This window comes from Lethenteron reissneri, chromosome 26 (assembly GCF_015708825.2).
Source record: "Lethenteron reissneri isolate LAM-NWPU_2019-01 chromosome 26, ASM1570882v1, whole genome shotgun sequence".
Lineage (NCBI taxonomy): Eukaryota > Metazoa > Chordata > Hyperoartia > Petromyzontiformes > Petromyzontidae > Lethenteron > Lethenteron reissneri.
Genome location: NC_083804.1, coordinates 16,504,515 through 16,519,311, shown reverse-complemented (window position 1 = coordinate 16,519,311; position 14,797 = coordinate 16,504,515). Strand labels below are relative to the sequence as shown.

The 14,797-nt window shown below is 49.9% G+C and overlaps 1 protein-coding gene across 1 annotated transcript; it reads left to right on the top strand.

Annotated features, from left to right (window-relative positions):
* Nucleotides 1-2,917: 2,917 nt before the first annotated feature.
* LOC133348045 (zygote arrest protein 1.L-like) lies at nt 2,918-12,815 on the top strand. Its single transcript, XM_061560877.1, has 7 exons — nt 2,918-2,969; nt 4,707-4,796; nt 6,630-6,782; nt 7,375-7,644; nt 8,222-8,314; nt 10,288-10,362; nt 11,311-12,815. Exons 1-7 carry the CDS (start codon nt 2,949-2,951, stop codon nt 11,461-11,463), a joined length of 855 nt encoding a protein of 284 aa, XP_061416861.1. The 5' UTR covers nt 2,918-2,948; the 3' UTR covers nt 11,464-12,815.
* The last annotated feature ends 1,982 nt before the right edge of the window (nt 12,816-14,797 follow it).

Sequence of the window (14,797 nt, the reverse complement as noted above, 5' to 3'; positions counted from 1 at the left end):
GAGAGCCTGTGCTGTGTGTTGGGTCCTCGGGTGACGATATCTCGAAAGGTAAAGTTCCAGTAAATTAGCGAAGCAAGGGCGGGGGCGGCCCCACCCGCCCTCGGCGCCCTTTCTAAAGGAGCTCGAGGCGGACCTCGCAATGCTATGGGTGTCACACGTGGGGGGGGGGGGGGTTGTTATTTGACCATATTCTTAGGCTTTTTTCGGTAAAGTCACGTAGGTAAAACATTTAAATTAATAAAAGTAAAATAAAAATACTTTTAAAAATAATTAATAAAAGTTGCATGAAAATACTTTTATTAATTTTAATTTTTTACCTACGTGACTTTGCCGAAAAAAAACCTAAGAATATGGATCCTTGCAGTTACGAAAGCTTCAAATCTAGTGTTTGACCATACTTCGTCATGCTGGTCGGTGCGGGTTAAGGCAGGGAGCATAGATTCAGGAGCACAAAGCTACACAAATTTAATAGATATTGCTGCACTACCATCTGCTGCCCGCCACGTGCATCTGCTGTATTGAGCAGAATGAAGTGAATGTTTTGAATGCTGGCCACAGAAACATGGAATTTCCGCCGCTGTTTCTACGGCTGCCAAATGAAGTGAACACTGAAAGATGAATGTCTCCTTCGGCACGGGAATTGGTGGCTCGTAGCGCCACCATGTGGCCACTTCATGACAATACATTCATTCCGCTCACGGCGGAAAATACCTGCCCCTTGAATGCCAGGGTCCGTGTCCCTTTGGTGTGTCAGGTAAGTGGTCGTGTCAGGTGAGTGGCGAGTGTTTAATGCATTAGGAAGCGAATAAGAAATCGAGAAGGTGAGGCGTTCAGAGAGGGGTGGAGGGAGGTTGAGGAGGGCTGCTTGATGTACAGGGGAAATTAATTCCTGCGGAGGGAGCTGGTAGGAACGTTGGGTTGCTTGGTCAAGGTCCAGGGTCAACGGTGGCGTGGTGTATTCCGCAAATATGGCCGACTGAGGGCGGGCACAAGCCGGCGTGAGTAGGTTAAACGTTGAGTTGTATAAGGGCACCACGGGATAACCAGCACCTCTCAACCCAGCCCCACCCCTCCCACCCCACCCAGCCTCACCCTCCCCACCCTCCCCTCTCCACCCAGCCCCACCCCTCCCATTTTTGGATACACGACCGACGGACGGACGGACACAATAATCCCCTGTGGGCTGGTGTAACCAGGAGGTTCCTACCAGTATTAATTCCAGTGGAGGAGCGCAAGAATGGAGAGTGACTGAACACGAGATGGGGCACAGGGAGTAGGAGAGGCAGCGAGAGGGAGAGAAGATTGGGAACGAAGAGGAGGGGACGTCGAAGGAGATGAGAGAGGCGCGATGAGGTGGGGCAAGGCCATGAAGACATGTAAAGAGGACAGCGTCAGCGCACTGGCGGAGCCAGTGGGGGGTGGGGTGGCACGTGCCCCCTCCCCCCTCAATGATCCGATCGAAATCCCTAAATTCGATCGGATCATTGGGGTTTATTAGTAATAAATCAGCATTTTGCGACCCCCCACTGCCACTGTGTAGCATATTATTATGTGCCACGGACTCTATGAGATGATAGGACAATAGTCTTGAGTCCATAATTGGCAATAAGTAACGGCAAAGCAGTTATAAGTGACTCACAGAATTGTGCGCAGTTGCGTATACAGGACACGACTTCCCTGAAGGCATCAACACCTTCAGCGAGCGCGATGCCGATCACACAACGCGGTTCGAATTCGACCCTCGATCGATGGGCTGCGCATCGCCGCACACGCGTCCAATAAAAAGCAAGAGACAAGTCCTTACTTACTAACAACACCTCTATCATTTTTCATTGCTGGAGGGGTTGCCTCCCCTCTACCTGGAAATCCTGGCTCCGCCATTGGCGTCAGGTATTTGAAAAGACAGATGTGCAGTCAGCGGGCAGCCAGTGGAGTTGAAGGAGGAGAGGCGAAATGGGAGAATTAAAGGGGAGATTGAAAAAAACCTGCCGCAAGTTAAAACGTCATTCGTTTTTATAGCATCGTATGTACATTCTACGTGGAGGAATCCGAGCGAGATCGCAAACCCAAGGCCATGGCAGCGGTTGCACGGCATCGAACCGTGGAATTTCCTTCACTTGACTCGGCAACGCCTTCATGAGATTTTTAGGAAACGTGGAATATTGGGGGGGGGGGTGGGTGGGTGGGGGGGGGTGGGTGAGTGGGGGGGGGGTAAGTGGGGGTAAGTGGGGTGGGTAGGTGGGGGGGGGGGATAGGTGGGGTGGGGGATAGGTGGGTTGGGGATAGGTGGGGTGGGGGGGTAAGTGGGGTGGGTAGGTGGGGGGGGGGATAGGTGGGTGGGGGGGATAGGTGGGGTGGGGGGGATAGGTGGGGTGGGGGGGGATAGGTGGGTGGGGGGGATAGGTGGGGTGGGGGGGGATAGGTGGGGTGGGGGGGGATAGGTGGGGTGGGGGGGGATAGGTGGGGTGGGGGGGGATAGGTGGGGTGGGGGGGTAAGTGGGGTGGGTAGGTGGGGGGGATAAGTGGGGTGGGGGGGGATAGGTGGGGTGGGGGGGGATAGGTGGGGTGGGGGGGGATAGGTGAGTGGGGGGGGGATAGGTGGGGTGGGGGGGGATAGGTGGGGTGGGGGGGATAGGTGGGGTGGGGGGGGATAGGTGGGGTGGGGGGGGATAGGTGGGGTGGGGTGGGGGGGGATGGGTGGGGGGGGGATAGGTGGGGGGGATAGGTGGGGGGGGGATAGGTGGGGTGGGGGGGGATAGGTGGGGGGGGATAGGTGGGGGGGTAAGTGGGGTAGGTGGGGTGGGTAAGTGGGGTCGGTGGTGGGCGGAGTGTTTGGGGGGGAGGGTGGGCGGGGGCGTCTCCACCCCTCGTGCACCTGGGGTTGATAGCTAATTAGTGACGTCACCAATTAAAAGGCGGCACGTGACCCGTGCCCCAACAATTCGAAGATGGCGATGAGCCCCAGAGGAGTGAGTGGTCGGCTTGGAACCGAAGTCGTTACTTTTCGTGTGCAATATTAATCATAGTCAGCGGTAACTTTACGTTTAAACGTTATATTTGTATTATTCATCATACGCATGTCGATTTCGCCGCTCGTGGCTGTATAAGTCTCTGTTTGTCAGAGTTGTTGGTGATGTGCTGTTTGTGGAATGTTGCCATTGTGGTAACCGCTTTTAATAGTCGTTAACTTTTTCGGTAAGTATAAACTTGAGTACGATGGTCGTATGTTCCGGATAATAAGACGCACCTTTTCCCTGCTTTGTGATTTAAAGCAAACGTTGGGAGGGGGTCCGTCTTACATTCCGGTGTGTTTGTGTGAGTGAGCAGATCTTGTTAAACTTTATTGACACGGAGCGTCTTGTAATCCGGACGATAGGAAGCAATGTAATGTTCACGACCCCCCCCCACCCCTCAGAGAGGCGATGTACAAACCAGATTCCGATTTGTAGACCTACGAATTCGTTAAAAGTGGTTCACCTTCGACTTGGTAAAGGTAAATAATCATGATTGCAATGCGATTGCCTGTGATCGAATGATTTCGGCATGAGTGTGGATCTCGAAAGCCAAGTAGGGGGTAAAAAAAACCCCACCCCGAGCCTGGTAAAAAAAAGCCACTGAATTAAGACTTCACGTAACTCTACCCCAGACTGGAACAACAACAAAAGATCGAGGCACGGACACTCGCAGATGCTTTCCCGGGTAAACAATCGACATTAAAGATCTATATACTGTAACTAGAGTGCCTTGATGCTATAGGCAGGGCCGGATTAAGGTTCTTGCTGGTATGAACCTCCTGGTTACACCAGCCCACAGGGGATTATTGTGTCCGTCCGTCCGTCGTGCAGGGAGGGGCTGGGTGGGGAGGGGCTGGGTGGGGAGGGGCTGGGTGGGGAGGGGCTGGGTGGGGAGGGGCTGGGTGGGGAGGGGCTGGGTGGGGAGGGGCTGGGTGGGGAGGGTGGGGAGGGGCTGGGTGGGGAGGGTGGGGAGGGGCTGGGTGGGGAGGGTGGGGAGGGGCTGGGTGGGGAGGGTGGGGAGGGGCTGGGTGGGGAGGGGCTGGGTGGGGAGGGGCTGGTCACCCCGTGGTGCCCTTATAAACCTCAACGTTTAACCTACTCACGCCGGCCTGTACCCGCCCTCACAGTTGGGTATATTTGCTGAATACACCACGCCGCCGTTGACCCTGGCCATTGACCGAGCCCTTATGAAAAAAAAAAGCGATTGACATTACTGCATCTTTGAATATTTATACTCTGCCGATCCTTGATACGTAAATATATTTATTCAAGAAGATATCTTGCTAAAAAATGTTATCATACAAACAACAAAAAACATGGTCACATTTTTTTATTCGTGGGCCCTTCAGTTTTCGTTGGCCCCAGACGCGGTGCCTACCGTGCCTGTTGGATGATACGGTCCTGGCTAGAGGCAGCTCTGGGGCTACGTGGTGGGCAGCCGAGAGCAGTGCAGCCAACGAAACCCATTGGTGTGTTGGTTGTACTGTCCTGCCCGTTCTCTATGGCCCCTGCCTTCACCAACCGGTACGGACCAGCGTGGTTAGAATACAGGATTGACCCCCCCTCCCCCCAGACCTCCATACCCCCCACAACTCGCACGGCCTGTGGAGACCCCCCTCATCCAGCAGTGGATTGACAACAGGGCCTGGGCGTTGTTGCCTGCGCCTAATCTGTGCTGTTCCCTACACACAGCTCGTGCCTGCTTGGCAATGGACCCCTTGGCCTCTGGCCTGGAAACTGGCCCAGTGGCCCGGAGACATCACCACCCTTCTGGAAGGAGAGGTAACCTTAACCGGGGCCGTGCACGCGTTGTGTGTGGTAGTGCAGCGGTTAGCGCACTGCGCTACGAAACCAGAAATCCCGAGTTCGATTCCCGCTCAATGCCACCATCAGCGATGAATAACCGAACCTGTCCTGAGCTTTCCCCAAGGTCGATTCGGCCTTAAATGCCAACAATCATGGGTGCCAATGTATTCTGTACGAGGATATTTGTGTTGATGTGGGATAGAGTGCTGGTACAGCGGTTAGCGCACTACGCTACAAACCCAGCGACCCTGTAGCTAGGTCCGATTCAGTGACACAGGTTACATCTGTGACGAGTGATTTATATGAACCTATCTTGTGTCTTATCTAGGTCGACTCCGCTGTAAATGATTACCGGTGATAAAAAGGCAGCTGGGCATGGTGCTGGCAACAGTCTGTTATCGGCTGCACCAGGGGGGGGGTGGGGGGGAATCTTTGCTTTTGTGTGCTTATGTTGATGGTCGGTTGCAGTAAGGTGGCTGGTTGCGGCGGTGGTTTGGTAGTTGTCATATGGTGGCAGTGACGATACTGTTCATAATCAACGTTTTTGGGTTGGATCGCGTTATTTATAAATGTGTCGTAACCCTCCACCACCCGACATGGCCAATCAGCAAAAAAGTATCACGTTGACAAAAGACAAATAGTTCACTAATTTAGCCCACCGGTGTGTTGAAGCGTGAAACCACAACATTTACAAAAAAATTTGAGCACGACGATACTACTGTTGGTGTTTGGTGGTTGCGGGTGTATTTCTGTGGATGCAGTGCTGTCACTGTGTCACTGTTTGTGGGTGGGGTTGATGTTGCCTGTGGTGGTGTGTGTGTGTGTGAGATGGTGACATTATATAAGGGGACTCCATGTAGATTTTGGCTGTGTGCGAGTGGTGGCTGGCCATGAGGGGTTGAGTATCGTGTCAGTGTTTGCCCAGGAATTCTGTCCGTACATAGCGGCTGGCCTTCTGGCGAGGGCGGCCGTTTCAAGAGGACTTCCGGCGGGCGGGCGGGGGGACCGCTGTATTCATAGAGGAGATGTATCCTGACGTGGCCTCTCTCAAGGGTCTGCAAACCTGCGGCTCCGGAGCTGCGTGCACCTCTTATAGGACTGCATTGCGGTTCTTGAAATATTGAGGGTTTTTTTTTGTTACTGAATTGTAACAAAAATAACTTTTCTTGTTATTTTGGTTGTCGACCCCTTACCATGGGAGGTCCAGTTTACCGTGGTTAGGAGTCTGCAACCTGCTACTGCGGAGCAGCATGCGGCTCATTAAGGACTGCTTCATGACATTATTTATTAAAGACCACCATCTGGTATTCACGTGGCATTGCGGCTCTTGGAATATTAAGTGTTTTACCAAATTCGAAAAAATGGCTACTCCTGTTATTTTGGGTGCTGACCTCTGTCCTAGCTGTAGGGCATTTGCCAATTGCAGCAGAGGTTCAACGGTTCGAATCCAGCGGGCCCCCCTGACGAATATTGCTGCTGTAATAATCGTAACAATGCGTGCCGTAAACGTTAAAGATCCCAGGAAATCATTCGCGAGAGTAGTTCATTGTGTGCCGACGTCGCGGTCTAATTTTTGAGAAGGTTGAAATTTTTCCCGCAAATTTTTAAATTATGATTATACATAGCAAGTATCTTCTCCCCAAATGGAGGACCACAGAGCTTGGGAAATTGTTGGTGCCGCTTTCTGCCTGCCTCACAGCTTTGTCTTTGTTTTTCCTGCCCTAACGAGCTAAATGGCCTTTTGTTCAAAGTGGTTATAGTGGTATAATTGCGGATGTTGTGGTGTTTTGTTGTTGTTATTGTGACCAGGTTGGCCCCTATACACGCGAGGTTGCGGTCCAGGTGTCCCCGCGCCGTGACTCCTCCGTTCAGTGCGACCTGGAGGGCCCCATCCACGTCCGCCCAGATCTGAGGCCACGTCCACTTCTTGGCCAGAGGCCGCAAGCCCAGAAGGGCCAGTTGGTGCGTGCGACCTCACGCGTGTGCGCCCTCGTGTGTGACTGACAAACCGTGTCGGCATCATCACCTTAACCTCACATTTGACTGAAATTTTCAAGTTTATTTTGTTTAACCAGGTGAGAATTGACAAGACCAGGATAGCGTCTCATTTGCGTAAGTACAGCAGGTGAAGCAAATTAAAATCGGCGCAAAAAACAACTATCGTCAGAATAGATATCGGAAATATTGCACAAAAAATAAATCGGTGATGAATAATGCATTCCCTATTGTGCAATTTGGCACAGGCAAATTAGTTCAAAAATCACAAACATTAAATATAGTCAAATGCAATTGCAAGTGCAGTTATAAAGAATTGACCAAATAAAATTGTGGTTTAGATGGACACTTTTTTTATATGGCTATATTTTTATTTGGGTTGTGCTTCAGATTTTCTGATTTAATCTGAAAATCTGACCTTGCTATGAAATTGGGGATTGCTTTTTAGGGGAATAATTTTTTTCAAAATAAATGTGCAGTAAAATGTTGCTTATGCTTTCATCCCATTATTAAAAAAGCAATCACTTTTATTTGGACAATTTTCTTTCTTTCCATACAGGGGAAGGCCTCTTCACCATGTGGAATCGGCGCAATATGCTCCTACGTACCCTTGCGCCATCCGCAAAACGTCATCGCCACGGAAGGGGTTACCAGAACTAACAGTTCCCAGCCAGCAGGAAGTGACGTCACCAAAGCCCAGGATCAAGGAAATGATGTCGTCAAAGCCCAACAAGCAGGAAGTGACCCGGCCAATGCAGAAAGTGGGGGGGAAGTTGAAAGCGACCATGTGACCGAAGGGCAGGAGAAAAGGAACTACCCGTCGTTTCAGGTATGTGGGCCATAATCAGATGTTTGCGATCCTGGAGCCTTTCCGCGTGGTTCCGGGAACCCTGCATGCTGTATGTTCCTACCTGGCCAAGGTTGTTTCCTACGCCGTGATCATGTTGGGATTTTTTCTTGTGTCGGTCACCCAGGTTGAAATGTTTGCTGTCTTGTGGGCAAGCACTTTGGGATTGGCTTATGTTTTGTCAATCAAGGGTTGAGGTTTTCCCAGTGTGCACGGGTCGGCCTGGCATCTTGGCAGGAGAGCAAGCGGCTTGCAATCGGAAGGTTGCGAGTTGAATGCCTGCTTTTAGGGGCTTGACTCGTACCACTTTGTGGAAAAGTCAACGGTAATCGTCGTTTTGATAGACTCGCCCCTTTCCCTGGAACGTGTAAATTTCCACCACTGGCTCAGGGCTGTAAACAGGAGGTGAGCACCTCCTCGATGCTGATTTAAACATGAAATCACTCTTGAAATGTGTGAATCAAGTTGAGATTTCCCCCATTGTGTTGGCGAGCCTGGCTGATGGACTGGGCTCATATTTCTCCCACGTCTGTGCGTGTGTGTGCGCGTGTGATTTTAGTTTCTGGAACAGAAGTACGGCTATTTTCACTGCCGGGAATGTGGCACACGATGGGAAAGTGCCTTCACCTGGTGTGTGTCCGGCACCTTCAAGGTAAGCAGCAGGCGCAAGAGTAAAGCTACCAAGCATCCCGGTTTGGTTGGGACAGTCATAGTTTCAGAATGGTTCTGATGCATTTGTGGAAAAGTATTTTTATTATCCCTAGTTTCAAATGTTCTGGCTTTATAATATATATTCTTTGGGTCTTTCAGTAAAGCCACATAGATAGAAAAAATAATAAAAATATCACGTTTTGATCGCAATATAAGCAATCGTCATCGGGTGAACAAATAGCGAGAGAGCTGCTGAGGCAGGATGTTATAAAGGTTTGAGATGGGTGTAAGCCCAAGGGTCCTAAGTGAAGTGGGCGGGGCTAGTGATGAAATTTGAATCGCAGAGCTGAGCTACCTCCACGACAACGAGGCTGCGGAGGTGGCCCTTGTATTGTGAGAGATTAGCATGTCAATGTAAGATCGTAGAGCCACTGCCACATCAAGGAAAACGAGCAACGGTGGCTCTGTTAGTGAGACATTCCCCTGTTAATGTAAAGACATTTAACCTGTTAATGTACCACCAGAGAGTCGAAAATAACTACTAAACATCCCAGCCAGTTATGACTTAACCTGGTTAATAACGTCCTTCCAATGATTGCTCATTTTGTACCCATCTTCTCACCAAATTGTGTCTGTTTATATATCTGGATGGCTTCATTAACGAATCTTGGCTGATAGCCAGTGGGTTTGTAGAGTACCTTCGTCTTGGAAAAATTGATTTCGTGTGAGCCCACCGCATTAAAACAATGATCAGCCACGGCTCAGGTATTGGTCCTACCATGTTTCAGGTCTGCCTCGTGTTCACGAACACAGTCCGAGACATGTCGCTTAGTTTCCCCCAATGTAACTACTGCCGCAGACACAGCTTAGTTTTTAGACGCCGGGGTATTGTATGTCAGGGATCACATCCTTCACAGATGGGCTCAGATCACAAATTTTATGTACTGTGTTGAATCGAACCTGGATCTTTTGTTTGCTCATGATTTTGGAGATCTGTCTGGTGACACCTGCTATGTATGGCAAGGTGATGGTTTTGATTGGTTCCTCAGATGTTTTTTTCCCAACGGTTAGGGTGATAGTTTTATGGATTGTGTAGTCTGAATATCCATTCATCTTGAGGGCTTGGTCTACGCGTTCTAGTTTACTGGCTAGGTGGTGATGGTCAAAAATACATTGAGCTCTATGGTGTAGAGTTTTGATGAGGGAATTCTTCTGGGATGGAGTCAGGTTTTAGGTAGGCATCTGTATGGGTGGCTTTCCTATAGACGGTGTCCAATAATGGTAACTTGCCATCCTTTTCCACATCCATTGTGAATTTGATGGCTGAGTGTATGGAATTGATGTGTTTGAAGAATTGGTCCTGAGCTGGTAGGCCATGTGGCCAGATGATGAAGGACGTAGGGTGGATGCTTGGATGGCATCTGTCTCAAAATTTTCCATGAAAACATTGGCTTCAACTGGAGATAATGGATAACCAATTAGGGTACCTTCAACTTGTTTGTGGAATGTTCCATTCCAGGTGAAGTAAGTGTCGGTGAGGCAGTGTCTAACTAGAGCCGGTACATCAGCATTCGGTCCTTGTTGGACCAACTCTTCAACGATTGCAACGGTGTCCAGAACAGGCAACTTTGGTAAACAAAGATACTACATCGAAACTGACAAGCAAATCACCTGGAGATAGTGAGATGTCCCTAATTAACGATACCAAGTGGGCTGAGTTAAGTACAGCTGAGGTGGTCTTACCAGTGAATTTTTGTAAGTCTCAGACAGAAATCGGGCCAGTTTGTAGGTGGGTGAGTCAATGGTGGAGATGATAGGCCGAAGGGGTGTACCCTCTTTATGGATTTTTGGTAAGCCATAAAATCTGGATGTGGTCCAGCAGCAGAGGGTTTTGAATTTTGTTGTTGTATGATATGGGTAATGCCTGTGATTATTACAAACATAGCAGATGATGCCGCTCCTCTTTCTCACCAGGTTTACTTCAAGCAGCTTTGTCGGAAGTGTCAGAAGTCCTTCAATCCTTACCGCGTGGAGGACATCGTGTGTTCGGTGAGACACGAATGCGTGCAAGAATAAAATGGCATGCACGTGTGCGTGCGTGCGTGGGCACGTGACTGGGGAGTGGTAGTGTAGCGGTTAGCGTGCTGTGCTACAAACCTGGTGACCCGAGTTCGATTCCCGCTCGCAGCCAACACCAGTGATAGCAATTGTCTGAACTGTTCCTGGGCCTCCCAATAGATCGAGTCGGCCTCAAATGAATACCTTGTGCAACGTGTAAACATCGCCACTGGGGAGACAAAGGTGGCCAGGTGTGGTGCTGGCCACCCATCCCCTTGTACCGTGCTAGCCTTAATTGGTGTCTGTGAACAGCACTTGGTCCAAAAGTCTGTGCAAAGTCTTTGCACGTGACTGTTGCGTGCGTGGGTGTGGGAGCGGTGGCGTAGTGGTTTGTGCAATGCTAAGAACCCTGTGCCCTGAGTTACATTCCTGGGCCAATGGCAATTACTTTAACTGGTCCTGGGCCTCTCCTAGTTTGTGTGACTGGTGTGCTGTGTAAGCATCAGCACCGAGGAGACAAAAGATGGCTAAGCGTGATGCTGGCCACACCACCACCCATTTGTGCAGCGTGCCGGCCTTCATAGCTGCTCTCTTATCAGCACTTGTGCCCCAGCGGTCTATAGCTGTAAGGGGAATGTGTTTTTCGTGTGTGCCCTATGCTATGCACATCCCATGTGAGTCCACCCTTGAGTGTGCATTTGTAGTATCCATGTCCTCCGCGAGGATGCATACCTTGACCTGGGCTCTGTCGCCACTGCAAATAAACAGTGGAAAACCACCCGTACCATGATGAGCTGTCCCACGAGCATGGCTCGTATGTGCCAGTGGAAAGGGAAGGAGGGGGAGGGGGCGGTGGCAGCGTGCTACGAGTTGCCCTGTTTGTATATCCCCTGCACTCGCGTGTATTTTGTGCATGTGTCCCCTTTCCCCCCCGTGCAGCGGTGTTCGCGCCCCGTGTGCGTGTGCTCGTCCGTGCAAGGCCGCTCGTTCCCGCGAGCCCCGCGTCGCCCTCACCGCCAGGACCTGTGCTCGCGCTGCCGCGGGCGGCCGCTATCCTGCGTGCGCACATTCAGCTTCAAGTACATCCTGTGATAGCCCGCTCACCCGCGCGTGCGTGCGTGCGCGTGTGTACGCCGCGCTGGTCGTGCGCGCCGTACCACGTTCGCCGCTGCATTGCGCAAAGGCTCGCGTACATCGCAACGCTCGCCACAGTGCCACGACATGTCTACGTACGAATACACAATTCGCCGAACCGCGCCGATCAACATGGAGTATGGTCAAGTGATCCTCGTTGTTGTCTGCTGTGCCCTGCGTATGTGAACGCTGCGGTCAGTTGTTCTACGCATGCCACCGTGTACTCTGCCATGTACACAGGAGCACGTATCATGCAACACATGTACACCACCAGCACCCAAATTAGTGTCCTACACATTTATGCTGTGCACACAAGCATGTACACGACATTACGTATAAGAAAACGCATTGCGTCATGTACTACCACGCCCTGTCCTACACGTGGTAACGTGTACATATCCACAAACCCACACCAAACCACACCGAGTGAAACGCAAGTGACATACTCCTACCACTACCTTACTGCGTGCATTGTCCTGTACGTCGTTCAATTTGCACTTCGACGTGCACATGGGGCCATATGTATGACAACGTGCGACATGCACACACCCCCATCCACACACGGCACTTCTTACAACAGCGTAGTCTGCAGCGTGTAGGGCACAGCATGTTAATGAAGCACGTCAGAGACACAACCCCTTCACCAACCCACACTGACTAGTGTGGCAAAATACGGTCCAATGACCCCCATGACTGCATTGTATTCATAACAGGCTGTAAATTAAGCTTCGACTTGGATTGTATTCTGTAATCACGCATGCACACTACACCAGTGATTCTCAACCTTTTTGGTATGTCAGCCCCCCCACCCCCCCCCAAATTTAAAACCACTGATTCCCTGCACCCCCCACCCCCTTTCCCTAGGTTCCTAAAGTCAGAAATCGCGTGTCCTCCCCTCGAGTCAAGTCGGTGCTAGGAATGTTAGTGAAGTGTTTGTTTCAAGGTGTGTAATGGTATATTTTGTTGCCACGATGCGACGCTGACATTCCCAGTGCACGTTCAAACCTTCCCCTGCATCATGTCCATCATGCCGCAGCAAAGGCAACTCGCGGGTGGCTAAGAAGGCCGCTGCACTACATCTTGTTATCTTGTGTCGCCACATTGTGCGCAACAAATAAGACACGCGAGTGGGTCGGTGGGACGGAGGGGGGTCGTGGACATTCGCGGGACTGGTGGTCAGGTTTCCACAGTAAGCCCCCTCATGTGAGTTCGTAAACACACTCCGCTTCTTGTGGTTGTCTGCCACTGTTTTTGAAACCCAGAAGCTCCTGCACTGAAAATGGATCGATGAGATTTCAATAAATGTAATGAAGCACGCCCCCATGTCTGTGTGCCTGTCTAGTCCGATAGCGTGTCTCCAGTGGGCTTGTTTGTACATCACCGCGTCGTACTCTAGTTTATAAGAAGCGCTTTTCCCCGCCCCTGTATTTTTAAGCTATAGTTGGGGGCTTGTGTGGAGGGGTCTTATAATCCGGTAGCTGTGTGTAGCCAGAATTTATTAACTTAATTGACATGGAGAAAAAGTTTTGGGTGTGGATTTTAATGCGGTGAATATGGCGATAAAACTTTGCATTTCCAACGTGAATGCGAGTAGCCCAAAAGGAATTTCCACGTTATGTATTTAAAAGCCAATCGTCAGTGTTGGCACGCAGCCTTGTTAATTCGGACATGTATGAACGTTGAACTTTTCGTACCGTACGTGCGAGAATACACATGAAGCTAATGTCATTTAGGAAGTGACTTGGCAGAGCTGTAGTGGTTTATTGCTCTTTGCAGGGGCTCGCGGTTAGTGCCCAAACGGCGGGCCTGGTTAATACTGGGCGCTTAAGAAGAGTGAATGTTAAATGTCTCGTGACATTATTATTAAACAAGTATAACCCGTAAAAACTAAGTTTTTCACTATAAATCCTTTATATGCGTGGCGGCTAGAGTCCTCTCGTCCTCTGGCTTGAGATGGCTGCGACCTATGAGTCAGATGATTGCATTGCACCATTAAGCAATTGGTAATGAAATATAATATTTTTGTCCTAAAAAGTGTAAAATTTTGGAAAAAAAATTTCACGAACATTAATTGTCATTCATAATGGTCGCGAAAGCCTACGTGTTAAACTGATTAATTGTCATGCACAACGAGTCTGTGGGGAAAATGTCATCTCGATTGGATCACGGGAAGTGGGTTAAAAAAACGACCGAAAGATTTGCACGGTCGTAAGCAAGCAAGCAAGTGAACTTAATATAAAGGATTTAAAAAGGGGTAGGGATGTGTGCCAGCTTCATGGTTACACATTTTTTTTGTATTGCAAATTAATTCCTCATTTTGGAAAATACGGCAGGTTTCCATTCACTGTAATTATTTGGTTACAAAAATAATGATTTGATCACATCAACCCACTTGCTGATCGTGCGTGGCAGGCAGACCTTGTTATCCCACAACCTATTTTGGGCTTAATTCCTGCGAGCTCGTTTGCTGCCACAAACGTTTAATAATGTATGCATGTTGAACTTCTTTCGCACCTTACGTAGCCAACCGTGCTAATGGGGGGTGCGGCGAGACGGAACACAAACTAAACACAAACGCAGTTCTAATAGCATAATTTACAGCAGTGATGGAGGCATTTGCGCACGGTGCCACATGACCTTGTAACCCGGGTTCCAATGCCTGGCCACGGCGAACATCAGTGGCGAGCCACGTGGCTCATTTCGTACCGAGCACCTGAACTCTCCGACGAAACCCAGGAAATTACCCTCGAACCCGATCTCAAAACCGGCCAACGAACCTGCTACTGACCAGCCATGGTGAAGTATGGTTAAAGGACCAACGTGGCATTAGGAGGGCCCTCCGTCCAGCAGTGGATTGATAAAGCTGTAGATTCATGGTAAATGACAAACTCGTCACTAGGCCTCGGCAAGGTAGGGTAATTTACCCATTTTACCGGGTAAAAGGGTAAGGGTAAAGGTGTCGACATGCCAAGGGGTAAGGGTAAAGGGTAGGGTAAAGGGTAGGCTCGTTGTTTTTTACCTTTTACCTTACCTGCTAAAGGGTGAAAGGTAGGGTTGAGTGATTGTATTGTGGTTAGGTAAAAGGTAGGGTAAAGGGTAGGCTCGTTGTTTTTTACCTTTTACCTTACCTGCTAAAGGGTGAAAGGTAGGGTCGAGTGATTGTATTGTGGTTAGGTAAAAGGTAGGGTAAAGGTAGGCTCGTTGCTTTTTACATGTTACCTTACCTGCTAAAGGGTGAAAGGTAGGGTAGAGTGATTGTATTGTGGTAAGGTAAAAGGTAGGGTAAAGGTAG

Coding starts and splice junctions, on each gene's coding strand:
- LOC133348045 (XM_061560877.1), top strand. CDS start 2,949: ATGGCGATGAGCCCCAGAGGA. Junction 7,645..8,221: donor GGAACTACCCGTCGTTTCAG/GTATGTGGGCCA, acceptor GTGTGATTTTAG/TTTCTGGAACAGAAGTACGG. Junction 10,363..11,310: donor TGGAGGACATCGTGTGTTCG/GTGAGACACGAA, acceptor CCCCCCGTGCAG/CGGTGTTCGCGCCCCGTGTG.